The sequence below is a fragment of the Haliotis cracherodii genome, unplaced genomic scaffold, assembly GCF_022045235.1.
Source record: "Haliotis cracherodii isolate W230 unplaced genomic scaffold, xgHalCrac1.p SCAF_4, whole genome shotgun sequence".
Taxonomy (NCBI): domain Eukaryota; kingdom Metazoa; phylum Mollusca; class Gastropoda; order Lepetellida; family Haliotidae; genus Haliotis; species Haliotis cracherodii.
Window position 1 is genome coordinate 40,623,121 of NW_027266297.1, and position 26,656 is coordinate 40,649,776.

Here is a 26,656-nt window from a genome sequence, read left to right on the forward strand (position 1 = left end):
GACTGGTCCATTTTAATGTTAAAAATTTTAACCCTGGTTATCTTATTTATGTAAATGTTTCTGAAATGAATTGTTAATTTAGTATCAACATTCATAAATTTGTATTGAAATAGGATTAATATTAAAAATTTACTAAATTCTAATACATCAATATCGAATATACAATGACATCCCCAGCTATGAGATAAGCACATCACCCGATGTTGTTATGGACATCCGAGAACATTGATCTGAAACTCGGTAGACAACAATAACAATGAGATGGCTGTCTGCTTCAGATAACCCATAATCATGATAATATACTGATTAAGTCTTATCGCATTGCACATATTATTGACACCTGTAAACACTGTGATATGTCTGGGCTGGGACAAATCATTGTGTCATCATCCCACATCGCACGTCAAAGCCACATCCAGACTCAGTGTTCATTATCTTTACTAGGTCACAGTTTCGGGGAGCTGTGACGTACATTGGTGCCGTGAGCAAAAGTAAACACTAATTTTACCATGAGTTTGGAACTCTGATAGATTAATTGATCAGAGGTATCAAATCACAATAATAACCAGATAATTTAACGGTTGATAAAGTAGTTCTTTTTCAGTCTTTGTTGGATTCAGGGTTTTACGTGACGCACAAATGCGCATCCAGTACGCACAATGTAGAGAATGGACGCAGAAAAATATATACTGCGTCCCAAGTGATGCACAATTATTTTCATAGTGCCTACAGCACAGTCTGTCATTTCATCCATCAGATGACCACTGTCCACATGATCACTGATCCATTCCAGCCTCTTAAGTGATTAGCTAAATGTCCTGCACGTTACATCATCACATGACTTTTTACACGACCCTCATATTGCCTGCAAGGACCCTTACAATTAATTATTAGGGTTCTCTGGACCCACTTCTGTACGTCAAGGCAAAACCCGGGGATTGCAGTTTGAAAGGATCATGTATGTACAGTTATTGAGTACAACATGTAGAGTTGTTTGCAGTTATTATCATACAATATTCAATGTGTGCTTGTCAGTACATTTTGGGCAGAAAGCACTATTGGAATTGATTGAAAAGAGAGTGTTTATTACACTGGTACTTCCGGTGTTACGTGATCGCGGTGATCAGCTGATAATGTTTTCTGAGATGGGGGAAAATATCGTGTGATTGGAAAACTTGAGTTTATTAAAAATGTTGGTAAATTTTGGGAGCCATGCTTTACCGCGCGCAATAACTGAAGCGCGCAATAACCGAAGCACACAATAACCGAAGCGCGCAATAACGAGGGAACACCATACGTAACAACTTTTAATGTGTGTGAAAAGTAATACGAAAATACACCATTTCAAGGGGGCGTGGCCTAAATGCAAATGTCTGATTGGGATTTAAAATTTTCTGGACCCCTGGTGTATAAAATTGACACATTTTCTGACAACCTAGAGCTTGCATTTTGATGCTTTCATGTATCCAGTTATACGGTAATGCCATATCTTTAGTGTAACAATGAGCCATGTAGTGCCATAATAGTTGCTTCAGTTTGGAATTAAATACATCACCACGTGTGTAGGGTTACCTCCTTTCCATAACCATCATAATATTGATGTTCCTGCTCTTCCCTGAGGGCACTGGACATAGAGTGACCATAAATTGACAAACTTGCAGTGAATTGCTTCAGCCTCAGGTGGAATCACGTAATGCCCTACCCAGGCTGAAATTGTCTTATCAGGCTTCTTCCTCCACTGCTCTGTCAGTAGATACGACTCCATCCAGGGGCTGACAAGCTACGTTTAATGGCAGAGTGAGTGAGTGAGTGAGTGAGTGAGCGAGCTTCTTATACCACTGTCAGCAATAGTCTAGCTATTTCACTAGAGCCTGTAAATAATATTTAACTCAATGATGAAGCACTTGCCACTTCCGTGTACTTCAACACAACCTCGGAACCCACATTGTCACCACCCAATCCTCATTTAAGTTTGTTTGTTTGTTTGTTGTTTAACGCCACAATTAGCAATGTTCCAGCTATATATGATGGCAGCCTGTTTAGAAAATTGAGCTGGGACCGGACAAAACAGTGATTGATATTACGAGTATCGGTCCACGCCATTGGGGCATAATGAAACACAATCAACCGAGTCCCCAAGCCTGACTACAAGTAGCCTCATACAACTAGTAAGGCATTCTGAGGACCAATTCAAACCCAGACAACATGTAAGCCAGTGGCCATCCATTGCACTAACCCACCAGTATGTCAGCTCTAACACCAGGTATAGAGGGACTCTGGTCCTATATTTTCCAGTATTTGCAGGAAGAGAGGAAAGGAAGACATAAGTAAAAACAGAAAAATCTTGACCTACTTTGAGAAACAGAAAATGTTTGGGTTTTTTAATCTTGAATATTTAAAAAGTAGTTTTCATTTACCTTTCCATCTAAAACTACCTCCATTCAAAGGTGACCTATTAAAATTGAACAGACCCACAAATCGACCCTTAACAGTGATTAATATACAAAATAAAAATCAAATAACCAAAGTTTCCCTTTTGTCCTTGAAACTAAGAAAATATTCAGTAATCATGGCAAGGTTGGTTGTTTGTTTGTTTGTTGTTTAATGCTGCACTCAGCAATGTTCAAGCTATATGACAGCAGTCTGTAAATAATCGAGGCAGGACCAGACAATCCAGAGATTCATATCATGAGCATCGATCTACGCAATTGGGACCGATGACATGCATCAACCAAGTCAGCGAGCCTGACCACCTGATCCCGTTAGTCGCCTCTTACGACAAGCATAGTCACAAGCATGGGTTGCTGAAGACCTATTCTCCCCGGATCTACACAGGTCTCATGGCAAGGTGAACTTCACAAAACAATTACACGGAATCTTATCTACAAGGAAGTTCAAAATGCAGTTGACTTTATGCAGAGAAGGAACATATTCCGCATAACGTTACAGTTTGTTACATTACAGGAAATATGATTTGTTTGTTTGTTTGTTTATTTAACACCGCTCTCAGCAATATTCCAGCTATATGACAGCAGTCCGAAAAATAATTGAGTCTGGACCAGACAATCCAGTGATTGACATCATGACAGCGATATAAATTGACACTAGTCCTGTAGTCCTTGCCAAACTGCCCAATAGTTAAGGTATCATAAGGACGATTAGAAATTTGCCATTTTCACTTTAGGGGTTTTGTTAGATGTTATCATAAGGACTAGTGGACTAAACATGTTAGTTTCTATTGCTGCATGAGCATCGATCCATGCAGTTGGGACACGATGACATGCATCAACAAAGTCAGCAAGCCTGACTGCCCAATCCCGTTAATCACCTCTTACGACAAGCATAGTCGCCTTTCACAACAAGAATGGGTTGCTGAAGACCTATTCTACCCCGGATCTTAACGGGTTACAGGAAAACCAGATAGCCTGCAATTATTTTTTTATAAAAATGCTGAGAGTGACACTACTAATTAATTTTGTGGGTCATGAAACAAACAAGAAGACTGCTAAAAAGAAGACTGAACTATGACAAAGTACAATGTACTCATGAGATAAGCAGGAACCTGTGAGTCACTAAGTGCAGGCATTTCCTATGTTGCAAGTACCTTGGAAACCAACAGGTGGAAAACTGACAAACACCCTTGTAGTCACGGGACATCTAAGTGACTCACATGGTCTACATATTTCTCCATTTTTATATGAACAACTGGTAAACAGAATAAAGATAAACCTGTATTCACAATAACACATTAACACCAAAAAAATGCATATATGAGGATTGTCAATATACATAGGACAGTCTAAGGCTTAAACCACTATTTCGAAGCCTGTCTGAAACATTATTCAGTTGAATAAGCATTGTAAGCCCATCTAACAAAGAGCTCATATCTGAATACTATAACCTTGTGAAAAGGAGGCTGATGAAAGTAACAATAAATAAACAAATACACTTTACTGTGTTTACCACGTTTACACAATGATATTCACACCATCTGTTTTATACCACAAACACATCGGATACAATATAACACTTTGATTCTTTGTCTGAACTGTGCCATGAAATGCTATCATTTAGGTTCTATTGTACAAAGATATACTTGTGAACAATGAACTGTAAGTGAGGTTGGAATGTGTTATTTTTATGAAAGTGGTAAAACAGTATGACCTGCATCACTCAACCCTTTCCTCTGACATTGAGCTTACACACTGTGATATAACTAAGGGTGTGGGGTATTACCGGTTGACAGTAAGTTGAGGTTTATTCTTTCAAAGATATGTACCACAATATCATTTTTTCATGCTCGATATATTGGGTGATTTCAAATTGGGATTTTTATCATTTGTTTAATGTATACTTGCCAAATGCCTCCGCTGCCCAGGAGCGAGCATCTGGGGCCCCAAGATAGCTGCGTATTTATTGACTGAGTAAACGTTATGTTGTACCAGCATTTTCTTTTGTTCCATTTAGGATTTTCAGTTCACACCTTAATGTATCAGATTGTTTCTGAATTAAAAATTTAGAATTATACACTATATTGAGATATGTATCGCAATACGGCCTTGTGCTTTGCAAAATATTGTGATACACTTTAAACCTCCAATACCCATCCCTAGACATAACTGAAAAACTGTTCAATATAGAATCAACCACACTCACTCACAATAGTGAAAGTCGATTGGGCTCAAAACCTCTTTGAGCAGTACTAGTACTGGTTCAGTATTATCACAACATTTCAAGTGAATTAAAACAAACATGTGCAGCCCTCTAAGTAACGACCATATAGGTGGCCAAATGCAACTTAAATCGATGGTTGGCGACCTAAAGTTATCTCCTGCTCGCCACTGGCTTCCTGAAACTACAGCCAAAAGTCAACATAACTGGTGACAATATCTACTTAAGATATCTGTTGGCTCCTAAAATCTTAGGTTTGGCTCCTAAAATATTCATGTTAGGATCGCTTGGCTCCCTCCGAAAAACGCAACTTAGAGGGCTGATGTGGTGCTGACTATGCTCACTGACAGATTCTCCAGAACTAGTGTTCATCAGTTGATGAATATGGTGAGAATAAAAGAGTGAGTCTTGTTTTATGCTACACCTATCACCATTCCAACAATATAATAGTGTTCTGTAAAGAATCAGAGGCTTGTAGGAAGAGTATAATTATGATAATGAGCCAGGTGACAGATATTGAAACTAACCAATCATTTCTCTCCTCTTTTCTGGCTAGCATGGGTTCCTGGGCACCATATGGTAGGATGAGTGAGTGACGTTGGAATACACTGTCCTAGTACTAAGGGGGTCAGGCTAATTTTGAACATACATTATGTTATTCAGGTTTATACATCTACTTTTAGTTCATGTAAATATGAATAAAAAAACACTTTTCTTTTTTAAATTATGTCAAAAACCTTTTGATATATGTCCGTTTAAGGAATGTAAAAAGCGGCCATTTTTCCAAGGAAAGTGTTTTCCAAGATGGCCACCATTTAGTTTGCATATACTTCAGGATTGAAAAGCGCAGAGAAAACAATGTGAAAAGATATTAACCTATGTTTAATACATTATTCATCTGGAAAAAAAATAACCACACCATTTATAATCAGGTCCTTGATTGTATCATAACTTTTAATTATGAACATGTACAATAGCTATTATTATAAAGGGGTTTCAAAAAATGTGCCCATGGGGAATCGAACCCAGGCCTTTGGCGTGACAAGTGAACCTTTTATCCACTTATACCACACTTGTCCCCACATCATAGGAAATAGGTACCCTATGCTATTAAGTATCTGACCTTTTCACACAGTAATAGCAAAATAAATACAGCAGACAAAAAGATTTGAAAATCCCTCTTCATCGCTGAGAACCAAACATTCTGGCGAATTTGTTTACCTTCAGGTTCCTGCTATAGTATTTTGAATCTAGGAGGCCCCATAAATTTAACTTTTAACATTACATTTAAGACAAGGACCCCTTGACTTCAATATATAAGTTTGATAAGGTCTTATGATTAAAATATGTTACAACTTTTGAAGTCTCAGATTAGTGAACTGCACACTGCTGACTTGTAGCTGTATTTACTGAAATTACTGCATTTATCAACAATACACTCTATGACTTCAAATTGTGAAACTTCAATCGATCATATTATTATAAAAGAGACCAATTGGCAGAGCAGACTACACATGAAGTCTTGCTTGCAACTTGGCAAAAATAATCAATATGATCACATCATCATAATAAAATGCACCTAGATATTGAAAGATTTGTCACTTTCTATATCATTCCAAAAGTATTAAAATCAGTCACATCTTTGGTATGTGTCAATTTACCTAGGTACGCCCTGAAACTTATTTGTCAATGGCTGGCACACATCACCCTATCACACAGCTGTCACGCTGACTCATGTACAAAAGGGCTATCAATGCAGTTGTTATTGCTTTACAGCAGATCATAACATAATCACAAAGTGTGAAGGTCCTAGTGTTAATTGGCACCTTGTTATCTTACCCTTCACAAAGAAGAATCACAATGCTTGGACCAACAAACAGTGAGTATTGTCATACAGCTAATCAGCTTCATTGAAGCTGTGCATTACTTGACCCAAGATTCTATTTACTCAGAGAAGTACCTTGGTGTCTGGATTTGCTAGTCCTGGGTAATACACTTTGGGGTGGCAGACTAAGAAATACAGATCCCAGGATGACCATGTTTCAAAAGCAAAAATGTACAAAGTATCTGCAGGTATAGACATTTTTATTATACTAAACCCACAAAATGAACTAGAAAACTTCAAGGCCTTAGGCGTATTCTTAATCAAAACGGAACTAATAAAACGCATCTAAAAACACTATAATCTACCAAATCAAAATCACATAAACAAACAAACATCCACCATATCCAGCTCCCTTAGTTCTACTCCCCAACCCCATCGGCATCTATTCCAAATCTCAAAATTCCCAAATTCTATATAAGCAACCCCTAAAGCCCCCTCTTGGGTTGCACACACCACTTTCGCCCCTTTCGGAAACACATTAAATGGCCTGGCCGGGCCCGTGTGCGAAATATGCATCAGTCGGAAAGTGCACATTAAATCTCCAAAGTAAGTAAGTAAGTAAGACATTTTTATTAAAGCTGGTGTCGTTTGTTCTTTAATGCCACCCCCAGCAACTTTTTAGCTTTATGATGGCGGTTTGTAAAATAATCAAGTCTGACATCATGAGCATCAATCAACGCAATTTGGACACAATGACATGCTTCAACCAAGTCAGTGAGTCTGACCACCTTATTCTGCTTGTTGCTACTTACCACTTGCTTAAGACAAGCATGGGTTGTTGAAGACCTATTCTAACCCGAATTTTCACAGGTCTGTTTTCTTTAAAGTGTGACATGGGCACTGACAAAAATGTTTGGGTATGACCTTTGGAATTCAAGTTGCCAATGAGGAGAATTCATTTTAAAGAAAATATTCTTATATTCTTATATTTATCCCTTTCCATGAGATTTGTACAGCTTAATTGGGCCAAGGACATTTCTCACTGTTTTTAGATTTAAATAATCATCAGAAGGAACTAATCTAAAATGTGATTTCCATATGTGCCTTGAGGCACCGGGAATTTATGTCAACTGGGCCACTATGACTGTGTTTACAACTGTGGTGAAACCCAATCAATGAGCAATGGGGTAGGGTGCTGACAAATAAAAAATCACACTAAAAAGCATAATAATCAGGGTGAATCTTGGATTCAAACAATATGGAAAAATTCCTGCCACAAGCCATGGTAAATAAGGGTAGGGCATTCATCAAAACATTTCTTTGTCTGGTAATAGGTTGTGTATTTTTTGTGTTTATGGAGGTAAAAACATAAAAACTGGTGTTCATTCATGTACTGTTTAAATCTGTGTTTGTACCTGCATAAATGCAAAAACATATTGAAGTCAATTCTAATAATAATAATAGTAATAATAATAATAATGTTGTTGTTGTTATTATTATTATAACAACGACAAACCTGTGGACAACAGTACGAAATCAGTGACATCATTAAACACAATAATGCAACACAAGGCTGGCGGATTCTATTATTAGCCAATCAGAAAACAGAATCCATTAGTGATGTGGCCTCACACTTTTGGGTTTATGGAAACAAACGCAAACAGAATTGCTTGGTTAGCCAATCAAATGGCACACAATCACTTACAACATATTTATTACGTAGCGACTCAAACCACAACTAGTGCTGCTATTTAACCAACTCTCAAAGCTGTTCTCTCTAGCATGTCTGGTGTTTATGTGTTACTCGGCATCAAGGCCAAGGTAAATATTTCGACTTTGAGGTTTGCAGGAAACAAACAATTACATCTGAGACTCCTAGAGAATATTCAATGAGCGAGTGAGCTGGGCTTATTGCCACATTGTGCACCATTGTGAACAGCGGTAGAAAGTAACAGTTTTAGTCCACTAGACCTTATAATGATAACATATAGTAAACCCTTAAATATTGCAAATTTCTACTAGTCCTTATCATACCTTAACTATTGGTCAGTTTGGCAAGGACTACAGGACTAGTGCCAATTTCTACTGCTGGTGAACCCACGACCATGGTGCTCACAAACCTAGAAACAAAATCATGGTGAACCCAGATATGAACCCGAGATCATAGGTTTCTGACCTGCCAACTACATGTATGCATAGCATCTTGGTCACCCGTGCCCTACAACATTCAATGCATAGCATAGGCACCAGTTCAAAGAGTACTACTCAGCGTTAGAAATTGGCACTAGTCCAATAGTTGAGGTATCATAAGTAATAGTAGAAATCTGCCCTTTTTATGGGTTTTGCAAAATGTTATAATAAGGACTAGTGGACTAAAACTGTTATTTTCAACCGCTACTACTGCTGTGTAAATATATGACACTTATAATGCTACTGTGACTTCACCAGACACATTGTATTTGAGTTCCAAGGGTGTCTGCCTTGCGCTACAACAGTGATTGGGGAAGGGGTTTTCTGGGGTGGTACTCACATTTCAATCTGTTACTATTACTACATGTACGAATGATAATCATTATGGGCAGGGACCAGGAAAACAGCTGTCTCCTCTCATTCCTAATGACAGATATTCACTATTGTATTTCTGAATCATCAACATAAAAAATACTCTGAATCTTACATGATCGCCAACCACTGAACCATTATAATTCAACCTGTTTGTTTACCACAAGAACTTCATCTTTCGGACATGTCAGATGTTTTGGCTTTTGGAAACTGTCATGGCATTTCCACCTAAGCCACTTTCTATCACAACACTTCATCTAAAGATTCAAAAGCAGACTCGGTCTCATGGCGTCAATAGCAATGCAGTTACAGATACTATACAGGCCTAAGTTTTGAAGTTGACCAGTCACATGATGTTAGCAGTCTTTATCATTGTGCACAAGAATGCTGTTTATTAGGTATATTTTTAGCAACTTTGAAATACACCCACAACTTCTCAGGAGAAGGATCTATGCCATAGGTAACAAAGTTGTCTTTTCAATCAATACAGACAAAGTGTAGTGAGGCAGGGTTAGAAATTGGCACTAGGCCTATAGTCCTTACCAAACTGCCCAATGGTAAAGGGCAGTCATAAGGACTAGTAGAAAATTGCCATTTTTAAGGGTTTTGCTATATGTTATCATTATAAGGACTAGTGGACGAAAACTGTTAAGGACTAGTAGAAAATTGCCATTTTTAAGGGTTTTGCTATATGTTATCATTATAAGGACTAGTGGATGAAAACTGTTAGTTTCTAACGCTGTGAGGTGGCTTTGGCTTAGGTGGAAATTCCAGGGCAGCTTCAAACATGCTTGTTTGTGATTCAATCTACGAACACTTACAGGTGATCCTGATGAAATTTGATAACAGTTGTCACATTCCATTATCTACCAGGTACCAAGTGGTGATACCAAAATGTGTATTTTGACGTGTTAATAAAATGCACAAAATGCAAACTGATGAGATCAAGTTCTTCCAAATTTTCAAGTCTAAAACATCCACAAAGGAGAATTATAAAATTATATAGAAACAGTTAAGTAATAAGTAATAATACCCATAATAAGAAAATATAAAATAGTGAACCTGTCTTCAAGTTTCTGTCACTACAATATGGTTAATCAGTTATAACATGCCTGATCTTGTGTATTGCACCCAGATAACCACAAATAGAAACATTTCAACGGGGTGAAGTTTATTTTAACATCTTAACACATAAACGATTTAAGAAGGAACCAGTTACTTACCTAACACTATGACACTAATCTGTTGATGACACTCATTATTATACCATCATTTATCATAACTTAATAGGCTGTTGCATTCTTCTTGACAAAGACATGTCCAATTAACCTAATATTGATATATGGTTCGATCAAATTCGCTATGTAAATCTATTGACAGCTTACATCTTTAAAATACACTTAGTATAACATTCGACGATGTCTTTGTAAACACACCAAAAGATTCACACAACTGCATGCCACCATGTGAAATAGCACGAAAACAGGTGACAATTATTCCCTGATCTTGACTGTCCGGTACTTAAGCGAGTTTTTTTAAAGAAAAACTTGTGAAGATATTACATATAATATAGCTATATACAAACTTACCATCTGGGGGCTTGGGGAGATCCATACTTATTAAGATATTTGTTTAGATTTAGTCACAACAAAACACCACAAGTCCGCCGCTAACCTAACTTCCGTCCTAAGCCTTCACGGGAATTGTGGGTAAACTGTTTCCACTGTTTTTTTACTTGTTTGGTCAGATGAGACCTCGTTAACTTCAAAGTGCTGTGATGTCGTAATAGCCGCCATTGTGAATGCTTGTGACTTTTTGAGATTTGCCCATTTGTAATAACGATATTTTTCATTAATTTATGCAGCCTCGTTTCTGAGAATTCCTGTGGCGGCGGTCTGCAAAAATAATGGAGGGATGCGAGTGCATGTAATGGAAAACAACCGGATTTTTAACTTAGAAATGACTAAAGTAAGTGTCATTTTCAACGGAGCCCATTTTTAAATTATACAAAGCCCCAAATGCATTCCAATAAATTATTTATTATATAACAGGATATGTAATATCGGCTTTGTTTTGAACGTCCCAGAAAGTTCTAGGGAACTTTGATGTGATGTAAACATTCCTCGAGATAGTGCTACTTGTAGCACGACTTATCGGCTTTATACGCTTCGTTGAATCGACGCGTTCAGCTGCGATCTTTTTTTTAATTAGTCCTTGAGACGACCCCTGCAATAAAGTCATGGTGCTGATTATTAAATTTGAAAAAATAAAATGAACATGAATAAATTAATGAGCATGCATATAATATTTGCCTCTGAGTCAAACCGTGGCATTTAACATGTTTATGTGGATATATATATATATATATATATATATATATATATATATATATATTAGCTATATTGTTTGTTTTCGTTTGGAAACGTTTTCATGTTTGTCATGTGTTTTGCTAAATTATGATATAGTAATATACTTATATTTCTTTAGATCTGGACAAAATTCTCAGATAATGCCTCATGTTGAAGGTCTATATTGCTAATTGTCACTGCCCTGATCATGCATGCTTGAATTGGAAAATATCAGCAAGCGCCTTAGGCACTGTGACTGTGAGTGGTTACTGAACACTCACAGCCCCATGACTAACAGGAATCAACTGTGATTAACATCAATAAGGTTCTAGACTATTCTGTATTGAACATGTGTTGCAAACTGTAACATCATTGTAAAGTGAATACTTACAACTCACTTAACTTAGACAAAGAAAGTTTAGTTGTCCATGTCTGTTCCCTTATTATTTTTTCACACTTTTATTATCACTTTATAGTGTTTGTGAAACTATGAGACTGCTTTGCCATCTTAAGCGCAAACATTTTACTTTACTTTTGTTTATTTTTGTTATTTATTTCAAGGCTATTGATTGAATTTCAAAATCCATGTCTTAATATTAGCAGGAATTGAACTAGATGTGATCACTGATCAGAGGTGGATATTCAGCCCCATGTCTAAAGCAAAAGTTATGTTTTTTTAGAGGTCACTTGTATTTCACTGACAGCAGGCCCAATATTATGAGGAAGAGAAAGAAGTTTTGGTTTCATATTAATTATTGCATTAAATGCAATGATCCAATGTTAAAATAAGAAATGTTTTATTCAAATATTTGAACAAAATCACCTTATATTGCCAGTTTGCCTTGCAAATTTACTTAGTTTGGAATCATGGATGAGTACCTGATTAATATTTTGAACATGTTGAATACTGCTTCAAATAGTTGTTTTGTTATGCGCAACATGTATTGCATATATTTTATATGCCATTTTCGGTATTTCATATGTTTATATATGATTTAGCAGATTTATCCTCTTGAAATTTGGATTGAATTTTAACCAAGAGTAAAGTATACTAAACTTGTTTATGAACTTGACATGCTCAAAAGGCTGTAACAATGTTGGCGAACAAACATTAATTATTCCTTTAGCTCAGCATCGTCTTAAACTTATGTATTTTAGAAGTTAGGGTTTCGTTTTAGTAACGATTTACCGTATATACTTATATATCATAGATCATTGTTTACTGAAGTGAAATATGTAAAGCATAAATATTATTCATAATTTTATCATTTGACTTTCAAAGTAAGAAATATCTTAAGTAACAAGGTCCTCTGCATGGCACCAAATCTTTTGAGATTGTGGGCCATGAACTAATTGTTGGCTTAACTAAAGGTAATGCAATGTTTCTTATAGGACAGGGATTTATATAAAGATAGATATCTAATTGCTTTTTGTTGAATGAAAAGTACTGTGGTCATTTAAAAATATATGAATAGCTGTTTTGCATTGCTCAAGTTGTATATTTGTTGCACTGATACCTGAAAATCCTATTGTGAAATTGAAGATGTGAGAAATTTTTTTATTAATACAAACTTGTGTGCAATCAGCACATGATCAGTATGGAAAATGTTAATTCATAAATGGAACAAAATAAAAACTACTGAAGATATTTTGCTTGATTTCTACCGATTGATTGATTATATGAAAAGAAGTATTTATGCTCTACCACCTCGCACCCATAAAGCACACTACAGGTAATCCTCAGAACAAAATTGCCGTTTATGCACCTTTGTTATATTCATGAATAATGTTTGTATACCTAAGCCTATGACAGGCTTCAAAACTGAAAGTTAAGTTTTGCTGTTACCAAGGGATTAATAGAATGTTGTCAATAAAGTATTTAAGGGTAATTGACCTTCACTGAAAGAAAAACAACACTTCTGTCAATATCAGGCTAGCTGTTTGTGGAGGGGATTAGCGTCAATTAAACTGCAATAAGTGATTATCTCCTTCATGTGTCTCACATTTGAACTTCTGTTCTTTGTTTTCGTGCTGATAATAGCGCAGGCAGCCATATTATTATCAGTGTTTTGCTAGCTGTGCAGCCTTGTAACGGCACATTCTAGATGAGACTAGCCACAGCTCCAAGTTGACCCACTTGCCTGGCGAGCCCAGCTCAGAGCTAGTGATAAGGCAAGCAGTACTGCGAGTTTGTGGATGTAAACAGTGTTGAGGTGACTGTCTGGCTTCTGATTGGTGGTCAGGTGGCGTGACTCAACCTCCACGTAGCACGGCTGTGCTATATAAGGCTGAGCCAGCCGTTCACAGGGTGTAGGATCAGTACCACAATGGAGGAAAGCGAGTGATAGGGAAAGTTGGGCTTTTAGCCACCTAGCTGTTATGGCAATGTCAGTTGAGCAAATTGAACGTTGGAGAGAGGCATTTTAACGAAAGTCGATCGAAGCACGGCTACTGTTCCTATCATCAGGGCAGGATATTTTGGAAATTCAAACAGAAAGCACTGTGTCAGCAGAGGCTTCAACCACCAGCGACTATTTGGAAAAATTATCATTCATTATGAGAAATGTAAGTATTCAATGATGTCATCTTTGTTGCAAACATTGTCACTGAATGTAACGTTACTGTCATGCGATCGGGTTGTGTTGGGAACAGTCTATAGGTGTCTAAATCACCTTGGTCATGATTGAGTCGAGCTTCCTTTGTTGTTGTTTTGCCCGCACTCCAGCCACACAGTGATTGTGAGGTAGGCCAGCTATAAATAGATCTTGATGTCAACAGCTCCGCTCGGCTGAGGCAGGGTTAACCCCAGTCGGCGGTTTCGTTCCCCCCTCATTCATTGCCCAACCCGATGGTAATTTTAGACAGGGCTAGATATTTACCTGCTGACTGGCAAGTGATCAGCTCAGTCAGGAACAAGCTATAGAGAGGATATGTTGGTTGGTAGGCCTAGCGATAGAAGGGAAAGAGCTGGTGAAGGTATCTGCGGAGCTGAGGGAGATAGGCTACCAGGGAAGAAGAGACAAGGTGTGGAACTTTTACATTTGATCAAGTGTTTTCTTCCTTACGGTTTATTTTGATTCAGTTTTGATGGAGTTTTCAGGTATTTAAACAAAAATCACATGGTCTAATTTGTAATTTAGTCAACTCATGAAATTTTCAAGTTGCTGATTAGATCTAGATCTAGTGAATTTTAATTAGGCCTAAGATTAGCAATTAATATTCCAGTCAAGATTCATGTCTAGTTAACTGTTTTTGTATATGTTGTGAATTTTGGTTTGGGATAGACTCTCCCTGATGTAATATTTCTTATCAGTCATCTTTTGGCTTGAACAAGACGGGATAAATATGACTGATGTTAGTTACTGGTTACCCAAGGCTCGTAGTATGGCACAGCTCCACTCCTAACAGGATAGACCTACATGTAAGAGGATGTGTAGATCATATTGCCAAGTTCCGTGAGTGGTGGCTAGCTCGCTAGGAGGAAGTGCAGCGTAATGACATGTCTGAGGATTGACTAGGTCTTAGTATTAACAAACTAAAATAAGCAACCTTGAAATATCTGCAGCATAAGGCAGATTTTTATTTGACCTGGGGAGTATGAAAGAAATTTTCGAAGTAAAATTATTTTTTACACAAATTTACATTTTGTTGATGTGGAGTTTGTTGTTGAGCAAGCAGATATTTTAGACAAAGGTTTGTGTCAACATGTTCAGGCACTTTCGCTAACAAGCAGTCAATTATCTCTTCTGTTTGTTTAAATACTCTCTGGGCCATAAATACATCAATGCTCTCAGCACTAACCCTCATTAAGAAATACTGTGTTCACTGAAGCATCACCTCATTATTGAGGCAGGTGGCCTGTTAGTTTATTGAATGACTGACTGTGTTCATTGTTCCATGCCCTGGTGGATGTAATGCTAGCTACAGGCTGTGTCATGTGTCTGTATACCCTGCTTGGCTGTCATCCAACCTAATATGGTGTAATGATCACCAACAGGCTGCTTCTGCTGTCATAGGAAATCCCCTCTTAAAATAGACCAGTCATCACCTACCACTGATAGCTTGCTTCTGATTGGCGGAGGTTAGTCCCAAAGGGGATTTCCCTGCAGGGATAGTCACAATTTGCTTTGACGATCTGATTGGTCATTGATATTTCACTTTGTATGAAGGTGGTGGTAAGTTTAGGAATTTCAGTTTATGAAACTGAATCCATGGCTGATAACTGGCAAGTGAAAGAAATGAGTTCAGTGCAGGGTTTGAAGCTGATAGAGGCAGGACGTGTGTATGTAACTTATTATTTGAGTCTTGTATTTATATTTCAAAGATGTCACTATTGTGCATCCTTGTTTTCCAATGTACACAGTTTGCTAATAGGTTGTTTTTCTCTTCAGCTGGACAGTTCATCTACATCACGACCAAGTCCACCACGACCGAATTCTCTGATGTTGGATAACGCACTCACGATGGAAATGGAGATGGTATTCTCGGACATGGACAACAACAACCACCTAAACAGACAGAAGGGCAGTCGCAAGAAGAAGCGACGAGCCGCAGACATTCCTGTCAAGAAGTTTGACGGTGAGTGCCTCATCATTTACCACACATCTCGTACTGAATTAACATTTGTTGAATTATGTATTATTCATTGTAATATTAACAATTGTATTTATTTACTTGGATAGTAACTGATTCTATATATTATCTTTGCAGACCTGTACAAATCAACAGGTGAGATCCTTGGACATGGGGCGTATGCTTCAGTCCAGACCTTTGTCAACAAAGATTCCAACAAGGAATATGCAGTAAAGATCATTGAGAAGCATCACTGTCTGTCGAGGAGCAAGGTGTTCAAGGAGATTGAGATCTTCAGCATGTGCAGCGGGAATGAGCACATTCTCAACCTCGTGGAATACTTCGAGGAAGAGGAGCACTTCTACCTGGTGTTTGACAAGATGGCTGGTGGGACGCTGTTGGGCAACATCGAGAGCAGAGGGCACCTTTCAGAGCGGGAGGCCAGTTTGGTCGTTAAGGAAATTGCAAAAGCTCTGGACTTTTTACATGGCAAAGGTTAGGAAACTCTTTATTATTATTTTTAATGTTTATGTATTTGTACATTAATTCATTCAGTAAAGTAACAATGGTGATTTATACATTCATGAATTTCAGAGAATTCAGGTGTTGATGGTATTTGCATCTTATTCTTGCAGGAATTGCTCACAGAGATCTGAAACCTGAAAATATCCTTTGTCAAAAATCGGATGAGGTTGTTCCATTGAAGATCTGCGATTTTGACCTGGCTAGCGGAGTGCCAAAGAGTGGAGATTCTGATGTCCGCACCCCAGAGCTTCTAACACCAGTAAGTATTCATAGATGAGAGAAAGACCTGTGAAAATATTTGAAGATGCATGAGTGGTGTTACAAGAGAACAGTATTTTGTCTCATAACAGTGTTTCTAAATGTGTTGCTTGTGTCCTCAGGTGGGTTCAGCTGAATACATGGCCCCTGAAGTGGTGGATGCCTGGGTGGGCGAGTCGTTCTCCTACGACAAGAAGTGTGATCTATGGAGCCTGGGCATTATCCTGTACATCATGCTGTGCGGCTACCCTCCGTTCTACGGCCAGTGTGGAGAGGACTGTGGCTGGGAGCGGGGCGAGTACTGTCAGGACTGCCAGGAGATGCTCTTCACTCGCATCCAGGATGGCATGTTCGACTTCCCGGAGAGCGAGTTCTGTGAGGTGTCAGAACCTGTTCAGGATTTGATCCGTCATCTGTTGGTGCGGGACCCCCGGGCTCGTTACTCAGCTGCTGATGTTCTCAAACATCCATGGGTCAGCCAGCCACCAGCGGCCACACCACTGGCTACTCCACATGTGCTCACAAGGTATGTTGTGTTACAAAGTTGTCTCAATTAATTTCACTCTCCCAATTATTATGTTGTTTAAGCATCTATAAATCTATCACTTGCAGTCTTTGAAATAAGGATGAGAGTTAAGTCTTTGTCATCATAATATGTTTAAAAATGATAACCCCATTTCTAATACATCTATGTGATATGATGTAATATTCTATGTAATTGATTATTCCCATGCTAAATGTTTATCATAATGCTTATGATTCTGTTTTCTTGCAGAAATAACAGTACCAAGGATTTGGAATCTTTTGCGGAGGCAGCTATTTCTATCAACCGTATGATGCAACAACACTTGATGATATCAGACCCACCCTCATTCTTTGTGGGTCAGTCACTGACTGAAGAAGATGACAGTGACTCAATGGAAGAACAAATTCAAATTCGCATGAGACTTTCGCCCCCTGGAGGTTCGAGTCTGGCCAAGAGGCGGGCGATGCGGTCTAGCCAAAGTGACGACGAGGAACACTACGGATCAAGCACCAGTGTTGACAGCCTCTCGTTGCCAAGTTCTGGCAGTTGGGCATAAATTGACTGTTTTACATAGAGATAATATCGAGTCAGACCAATCGCCATGTCTTTCATCATGTTGGGGTGCGTAGGGAATAGGGGAGGGAAGCCAAAACTTGCGGGTTGGGTGAATGTGAGAGAGAGAAAGGAAGAACGAGTGGGAAGATACATCTTCTTGGGAAGAGATGTTGCATAGACTTGTTACACAGATTCAGTATTTTAATCATTACCATTTTACATACATTGTTCATTATTTCATCATCAGTGTGTATCGTCCATTGTCTACGTCCTGTTTTATTATGTTTGTATTTTTGACACATTTGCATGTATTTTTTTATTGAGCCTTTGAAATCGAACACGGCAATGGAGGCTGCCTTGTGGTGCATGTCGGGTTTCCGTTTCACTGGTTTTGTTACAACTCAGGATATTCAGGCTCTGCTACCTTTGACACATTGTGGAAAACTACATTTGTTGGGGTGATCTCATATTTAAAAAAAAAGAAAAAAAAACTCGCAGCAGACATAGTGCTTTTGATAGTTGCAAGAGACCATGAACTCTTATCCAGAAACTGCAATGAGTGTCCAGGTTCTGAGCCCAAGCATTCAAAATATGTGTGAACTGTTCCAGAATCATGTCCGAATTGATCATTCATTGTTGGAGTGGGTAAACTCCAAACTCTCATGACCATTGTCGTCATCATCTGTACCCTGTCACCACCATTATGTTGTCTGTGTATACAGTGCATTGTACATTACTGTCATTCCACTGTCAATCAAGTGGATCATTCCGTTATCATTTGAACAGTGCATTTTGGTATAGATATGGTGGGAATACTATGACATGTTTCTCAAATTAATCATGAATTGCCTCCTTGCTTACAAGACTAATTGGTTCTTGCATGATAGTGGACCAGCATACACTAGGAAATGGATCTTTTAGTAATATTTAGTTAAATCATTTTTTCGATGGTACCTCTACACATTTAGCTCAATATGACATTTCAGAGATCTATCTCAGGGTCCTAAGAAGGGCAAACAAGAGCCATTTGGCTTGCATAATCATGTCTTGTAAGCATGGATGCTTTAAAGAACGGTTGTAAGAGAAGCAAGGTCAGAATTGTCTCCAGTTTCGACAAGTTGGTGTGTCCAATGTCGTGAGACTGATTCTGAAGGAAACTGTGATATTTGATGTTGTATACTTGAATGCCAAACAAGCATAAATGGCAAACTCAGTGCTTCTGTGTATACCAAGCTGGAGGTGCCTTGTGATTCGGGACTTGGAATCTCGCATTAAATTCAATCAACCTCTGAACTATCTCACCAAAGTTTCAAATATCAACTGTTTTATATTGATGCAGATTATATGACAGAGAAATATGAGTAGAAAATGTATAGGATAATTTTATTACTCAATTTTGTTTCTCCAGTTTTAAATTTAAAATTGCATTTTCGTTTTCATTCTTTTTACCCCTGAAAACAATCCTCAATGTTAAGAGTTTAAGTACTCTTCAGTTAAACTGTGCAATTTTTTACACTGTAAGAAATAAAACTTAAGTGGAAATTATGTACCTGTACAAGAGGGAGGCTCATCGGCAATGAACTGTACAATCCTAGACTGTTATCCATGGGTGCTAAGTCTTAAAAGTGAAAAATGGAGAGTCTGTTCACGGTGTGAAATGTCCATCTTAAATGTATGAAAAGTGCAAATAATTCCATATGATAGAGAGATCCCCTGTTCCACCAGACAGGGGCTTGTGATGAAGTGAAGGTGTGATTGTACTGGCAAAATGCTAAGGCCATTGCAGAATGGTGGGATGTACAGTTTCTTTTTGGAAACGACATTTTTTTTTAATTGAGAAAGTTTTGCATAAAATAAATCTATTTTCAAAAAAATGCAACTTGTCTGTTTTTGTTTCATGATTTCCTTTCAGCATCAAGGTTTTATGTCTCCAGATCCAATCCTCACCACAAGACAATCCTATGTTGTAGTGAGGCCTTGATCAATAAGGCCAGATAAATGTACATTGACATCGGTTTTGATCATGTTATCCAGGACTGCCTTCAAGTTGTTACTCTGAAAACAGGGGTAGTATGTTGCAGGTAGTAAAATTGACTTCGAGAAGATCTTGATATTTTGGACCCCTCCTTTTTAAAAATGCTGGATCTGCCCTTGGCAGATAGATTATGGTTAATGTTCTATGACCTTTGTCCAATCACTTGAGATTAATCCATATTTTTAATAATGATTTTGCCGTGTTTGAACTCTTGTCTTTGCTCAGTTAGCTCTGGTATACATACACAAATATGAATATAGATATATAGAATGACTGAACAGAAATATGAGTGGATTGCCCATTGGTCTTAACTATGTCGCCTGAAATGAACTGGCACACACACACGCACACACACACACAAAGGCATACTAAAATTTATACATTCAGAAAGTTCCTAGATGATCCGGTACGCTAAAAGTAAAATGCATGACAACACTATGACATCCCACTTAGTGATATTTTCAACATAGTTATACACAATAGGTAAAAACGAATCTCGAAAAGACACCCCGTCATTCCAAAATTCTGTATCTGCAGTTGACAATGGTCATATTCTCCAGTGAAGCAACCCACAATGTTGTAGAAACTTGTGGAACATGTACGTGGCTATTGCGCACGTGGCTGTTGTAAACAGACCCATTCCGGAAGCTTCCAATGATACATTGCACGCACGATAAAATCCATTAACCCAATAATTTGTACCACTACATGAGTGTAATTTGTTTCCAGTAAATCATTTTATCTATCATTGGAGGCACAAATTGCTTACCTCTAGTAATATTTGCTTTTGGTTTTTGAGTCAAAACGTGTTGCGGTATCTTTTTAACCAACTCGACGGTTTTTCTTTCTTATCAAATAGTCACACCCTATATAGTTGAGTAGACTCGTCCATCTAGGATTCTCAACTTTGTGGACTAGTCTAACCTTGTTTATTCTAGGGAGGAAGTGCGATGGCCTTGCCCCACATTCCCCGTGTTTACGACAACACCCTGCCTTGATGGAGCAGATCTTCGCATACTGTTGGCTTGATGTGACGGAGGGCGGGGATGTAAATGGTGGGGGTTAACTCGCACCCTGGGGCGCCGGTTGATGACAGGTGCTTGGAATATTCTCGTTCGCTTTCCTGTGGCCCGGTTAATGTTATGTATGCCGTAATGTGATCGTGATGTTTGTTGTTGAAACCAGGTGTATTTTATCTGCTCATCTTTTAAGTAAAGTGTGCATTGATCTTAGGGGCACCACGTCCTGAACGAAATTATGCAGGAGAATGTATTAATTAACAATCATTTTTACGTCCGCTATTCTTCCATGTTTCCACAGTGTAGAGTTGTATGGTCAATAACTTGAATTTGTTGGCGACTTTGACCAGACTTGTTGACATGACAGTATTTGAGATTTGATACACAGGCTTGTAAAGTATAACTGTATATAAAGTGCCTAAATTTTCCTATCTACGGTGTCAGGTGACCCTGTATGACGAAGTATACCCGTGTGGCGCCTATAAGTATGCCTGTATGGCGTCTAGGTATATTCTCATGGCGCCTAAATTAATATGCCTGTATGGCGTCTTACTTTCCCTGTATGCGTCTAGGTATGCCTGTATGGCGTGTAGGTATGCCTGTATGGCGTCTAAGTATGCCTGTATGGCGTCTGGGTATGCCTGTATCACGTCTAGGTGTATTCTCTTGGCGCCTAAAATAATATGCCTGTATGGCGTCTTACTTATGCATGTATGCGTCTAGGTATGCCTGTATGGCGTTTAGGTATGCCTGTATGGCGTCTGGGTATGCCTGTATGGCGTGTAGGTATATTCTCATGGCGCATAAATTGAAATGTCTGTATGCGTCTTACGTATGCCTGTATGCGTCTAGGTATGCCTGTATGACGTGTAGTTATGCCTGTATGACGTCTGGGTATGCCTGTATGGCGTCTAGGTATATTCTCATGTCGCCTAAATTAATATGCCTGTATGGTGTCTTACTTATGCCTGTATGCGTCTAGGTATCCCTGTATGGCGTCTGGGTATGCCTGTATGGCGTTTAGGTATGCCTGTATGGTGTGTAGGAATATTTTCATGGCCCCTAAATTAAGATGCCTGTATGCGTCTTACGTATGCCTGTATGGCGTCTAGGTATGCCTGTATGGCGTCAAGGTGTGCCTGTATGGCGTCTAGGTATGCCTGTATGACGTCTAGGTATGACTATATGGCATCTAGGTATGGCGTTTGAGCATCGGAGGTTCGTTGGGGTGACGGGGGTAGACACGACAAATATGGTAAAACTAGTTCGTGATGAATCCCCATGTAATGCGGATACGCGGTTCTCGAGAAACCACAGCCTTGAGCAGTTAGTGAGTGAGTGAGTTCTATCACAAATTGTCAGTGCACTGGGTGGAAAGCCCAAAGCGCCCCAGATCAATTACGGTACCAGCTGAGTGCAGCCATCATGGTTATGATCATGATGCCGACCTACCATCATGATCATAATCGGGACCAAACTGAGTTCGATCCACGGTCAGTAAACGGACACAGCTCGATTTTCGGCCATTTAACCGATAAGGCCGCCCACAGAGGATCGCATATGAGATATGGCGGGTTGATTTAGCGTGTCATCTAACCCAATAACGTGGAGAATTGCTCATGCACCCAACGCCATATCGATCACAGCTGCGTCTAGCTCAGGCCTGACTACCATTCTCGCCGGCCGTGCAAGCTGTATCATTAAATAAACAGGGGCACCGACAGTCGACATTGCTTTGCAAAGTTGTGTGCCTTACTTGTTCCAGGATCAGCAGATCGTGGATTCGAACCCAATTGTCGCCCTGATTGTAATCACTGGTTGATCCGCACACATACCCATGCTCATGGGTTAAAAGTATAAATCAAACGTTTTTCGCGTGATGTTCAACCTTATTCATATATTCCGAGCTTTAACTTAAGTAATGTTGAAAGCGTGTTAAATTCACACAGTGCATCACATTTAGACTAAGGTGTAGACTAATCTATCGATAGTGACTTATGTTGTTTATTTTTCTGGTGGAAAATGTTAAAATCAAATTATTCACTCTTAATACGTATATATATCCCTGAATCATACTATTTTCCCTTCCGCCCATCCATTTCTGTGATGACCCGTGGAGATCAACCCATGCATTCTTGTCGTACTGGGCGACTATGCTTGTCGTAAGAGGCAACTAACGGGATCGGGATAGTTGACTTGGTTGATGCATATCATCGTATCCCAATTGCGTGGATCGATGCTCATGATATTAGTCACTGGATTGTCTGTTCAAGACACAATTATTTACAGGCCGCCGTTATATAGTTGTAATATAGCTGAGTGCGGCGTAAAACAAGAACAAAAACGTCTGTAATGCAAAAGCCCTAAATGAAGCAAGTCTAGATTTTCTTTAGGGTCTGAAACGCCCATCTCACCGGGTCTCCTTTTCAATTTAAATGGAGTTATATCGCGGACATTCGACTGTATGTCCAAACATAATTCTAAAAGTCTTGGAACATACGATTGATAACTTGTCCGTTCTCAACCCCACCCCCGGCATGAACATGGAACACGTTCTGCATAATCCGGTAGCACGTGACCGCTCAAATAAATACATTAATTCAAAATAATCCATGTTTGTATATGTCTTGAAAAGAGCGTTTCAGAGTTTAAGTTCAAGAGATTTACAGGCGAAGTGATCTTTATATCTCCTCGGAGCAAAACAGCCAACGCGGGCCCCACAACGCTGGACCGAGACATCTATGCATGTACTCCCACGTGCAATTCGTGAGTCTCGGGAAACACATAAACTATACTGTTCACATTCACACACTTGGCTACCGTTGTTATATAACACGTCAAAGATCTCTGAACAAAATATTTTGTTCTTATTCACAACACAACGTGCACAGTGAGTGAGTATGGTTTTATGCCGCTTTTAGTAATATTCCAGCAATATCACGGCGGGGGACACCAGAAATGGGCTTCACACAATGTACCCATGTCGGGTATCGAACCCGGGTTTCGGCGTGACGAGCGAACGCTTTAAGCACGCCCTCATGCACAGTGAACACTTACGTGGTGACTTTGAACTTACAGCTGTGGAGTCAAATGTGTATTTTGACCTTATTCTATTTTACGGAGCCGATGCGTCTCGCGTTCTGCCGCTGCAACCTCCACATACCACATGGCACATATTCGGCACACTGACCAAATTTCGTTTTCTTGCCCGTAATCTAAAAGTACCAAAAATGCGTTATAGCAAAGTCGATGTAGGCCAAAATATATTAATATGTCAAAACTGTGATTATACTGTAAGAAATCTATATACAAACTGTAATCTTCGCCATGTGGCCCCCCAATTCTGAACTAAAAGTGAAAGAAAGAAAGGATTTATTTGTTTCTATCAATATTATATATTTTCAAAGACTAAGCGTTTGTCTACCCTGATGTTATCATCAAACGTAGAGGTTTTTGTGCACATGGACGTCAACGTTTTCAAAGGAGCCGCAGGTTAAATTTAAAAATCGGCTCTGATCCGCGAACATGTTAAATGGATATTGTCATTGTGACATTATTTCTCGAAACCAACAGGTGATGCATATCTGTGTGATTACTGGCGGTATTTCCTCAAACAGATTAAAGGGCTAACGGAAAACTATCTTTTAAATCCAACGGGAAACACGATACGTTGTATATCTAAGTTTATTTTTATGACGAATTTCCTTCAAACCACGCTACGAACTTACGATTTGAATATGTGGACACCTTTTACAGTCAAATGAAAGCATTTATAAAATCAGAAATCGTTAACTTATGTGTACGCTGCATTTTTTATATTTTATTGGCTAATCAAGAATAGCTAAGACGAAAAACCAGCTCCGATACATGATAGTAAAATTCTGAAACAATGCGGTAACCGAAATATCACTTTCGGGGGTAGTTTTAACATATGTCCTCTGCATCCTATACATACGCCTGTCGTAAGGATCTATAATGTATACTAATAATTATAGATTATAGCTATGTAAATATTTTGATGATCGTGAGGCCCGGTCGTGTGTGAATGTGCAACGAAGGGGAGGGCCTATCTCTGAATAGAGAAAATTGCCTGTCTGAGACATTTAGCCGTTGTGGTACAGATGGAGTCAACCGCACTCACTCCCCCACTCGGGTATGAAAGATGTATTTGGCTGGAGTATGGTACTAATCAAAACAGACGAGTCCTCCCAACTCAGGACGCTCCCCGCCACTCCCAAGGCGCGAGGGATGGGAGAAAACAACGCGAGAGGCGCTATACAGTAACGCGGTTCCAGCATCCGACCCGCATCAGCATTTTTATTATAATGGTAAATATCATGTTTACATCAGCTTAATGCGATCAGACATGTAAGCGGTGCACCGTTAAGACAAACTCTACACCAGGGCCTGCAAAGTTCGTTACCCCTTTCCTACTCGTCATAATACACATCACGCGGGATGTACGCACTTATTATCAAGAGGGGGGAGGGTCGCAGCCCCCGCCAACCACATCATCTACGCAGGCCGCTCGGTGCTCGACCTCTTCGCGTGCATGCATAGGTCAGCTGTGTGTTAACAGCTAGGAATATCACCGAAAGTATATGAAAATCATGACAGTATATGACAGCAGGTTTGTGATATATTTTCAAGGGAATACAATGTTTTGGTGCAAACTTAGTTACTTTTATATTGGCTGGGCAGCTGATATGTTTGTTTACAATTTATGATACTGTCTGCCTGGTTGCAAGTTCACAATGGGTGAAGAAGTCTGTAATGTCTGCTGACGACATGTTACGGGGGATGTCTTATTCCTGCGCCATGACTGTGGAATATATGACCACTATAATTATGGATTAAATATATAGTGATTTCAGAACTATGACCTATATAAATGTACTAAAAGCCTAGGCAAGTCTAGATGAAACTGAACAGAGTCTAGTCTCTCTCTCTCTCTCTCTCTCTCTCTCTCTCTCTCTCTCTCTCTCTCTCTCTCTCTCTCTCTCTCTCTCTCTCTCTCTCTCTCTCTCTCTCTCTCTCTCTCTCTCCACACACTTAAAGCCCTCCTCCTGTGTATGTGGATATGGTCAACGTGTGCTCTGCTTGTGGCAGTCCCTGGAACTGCCACATGTCGGTGTACTTCATTACCTGCACAAACTGACATAAATCTATATCTACATCACGACGCTTCTCGCCAGCCGCGCACCTGTGTGCATGTGAGACAATGGACAAGCACCGCACAGACACGAATAAGAACGTGTCACTAACACGTCTTTCTGGCACAGTTGTGCTGCCACATAGACTGGAAGTATCGATTCGAGTGAGCGAAGTATGTGACCGGGTTGTCACGATTACATATCGTACGACTGATGATGAATCATCGTCACGAGGATGTACGTTGGTAGTTCACTTTACTCAGAAGCACTCGTGTGTTTCCGTGTGTTCCGGAAAACCGACTGATCCAATGGCTTTACGAAGCAGTTGCTTCACGTTTGATTTCTAAAGTGATTGATCTGCAAAACGAACATTAACTCTTTTATACCCTCATATATAACATATATGCATGAGGAAGTGTGGTAAATATATAAATAGATAAGTAAATATCGCCAAAAAAAGGTTTAATGAATTGAACATAATAACTGAGATAATGGCAATGTGTTAGCAATGTAGCTGACCTTTGAAATCGATACCATGTTTTGGAATTTTATAAGACATGAATATCCCGTGAAGATCCAGGGTAGAATAGGTCTTCAGCAACCCATG

General features: G+C 39.1%; 2 protein-coding genes across 4 annotated transcripts in view; one reads left to right on the top strand and one right to left on the bottom strand.

Moving 5' to 3' along the window:
* Nucleotides 1-10,893, bottom strand: part of LOC139478343 (calcium homeostasis endoplasmic reticulum protein-like) — a 62,124-nt gene extending 51,231 nt beyond the window's left edge. The window contains exon 1 of one of the 2 annotated variants that reach the window (XM_071260778.1): nucleotides 10,648-10,893. In XM_071260778.1, coding sequence (XP_071116879.1) covers nucleotides 10,648-10,672 — 25 coding nt within the window. In that variant the 5' untranslated portion in view covers nucleotides 10,673-10,893. The remainder of the gene's footprint in view (nucleotides 1-10,647) is intronic. The other variant, XM_071260779.1, reaches the window with a different exon arrangement.
* Nucleotides 10,894-13,701: 2,808 nt separating this feature from the next.
* On the top strand, nucleotides 13,702-18,550 carry LOC139478344 (MAP kinase-interacting serine/threonine-protein kinase 1-like). Of its 2 annotated transcripts, none has more exons than XM_071260780.1 (6): nucleotides 13,702-13,971; nucleotides 15,798-15,984; nucleotides 16,117-16,473; nucleotides 16,614-16,762; nucleotides 16,884-17,287; nucleotides 17,537-18,550. In XM_071260780.1, the coding sequence occupies exons 1-6, from the start codon at nucleotides 13,963-13,965 to the stop codon at nucleotides 17,841-17,843; spliced, it is 1,413 nt and encodes a 470-aa protein (XP_071116881.1). In that variant the 5' UTR covers nucleotides 13,702-13,962; the 3' UTR covers nucleotides 17,844-18,550. The 2 variants fall into 2 exon arrangements, with proteins under 2 accessions (XP_071116881.1, XP_071116882.1); XM_071260781.1 differs by lacking the exon at nucleotides 13,702-13,971 and adding an exon at nucleotides 14,025-14,430.
* The last annotated feature ends 8,106 nt before the right edge of the window (nucleotides 18,551-26,656 follow it).

Bases quoted from the DNA above. Each gene is read 5' to 3' on its own strand.
- LOC139478344 (XM_071260780.1), top strand. The intron at 15,985-16,116 runs GTGAGTGCCTCA...TTATCTTTGCAG, and splicing joins TCCTGTCAAGAAGTTTGACG to ACCTGTACAAATCAACAGGT. The intron at 17,288-17,536 runs GTATGTTGTGTT...GTTTTCTTGCAG, and splicing joins ACTCCACATGTGCTCACAAG to AAATAACAGTACCAAGGATT.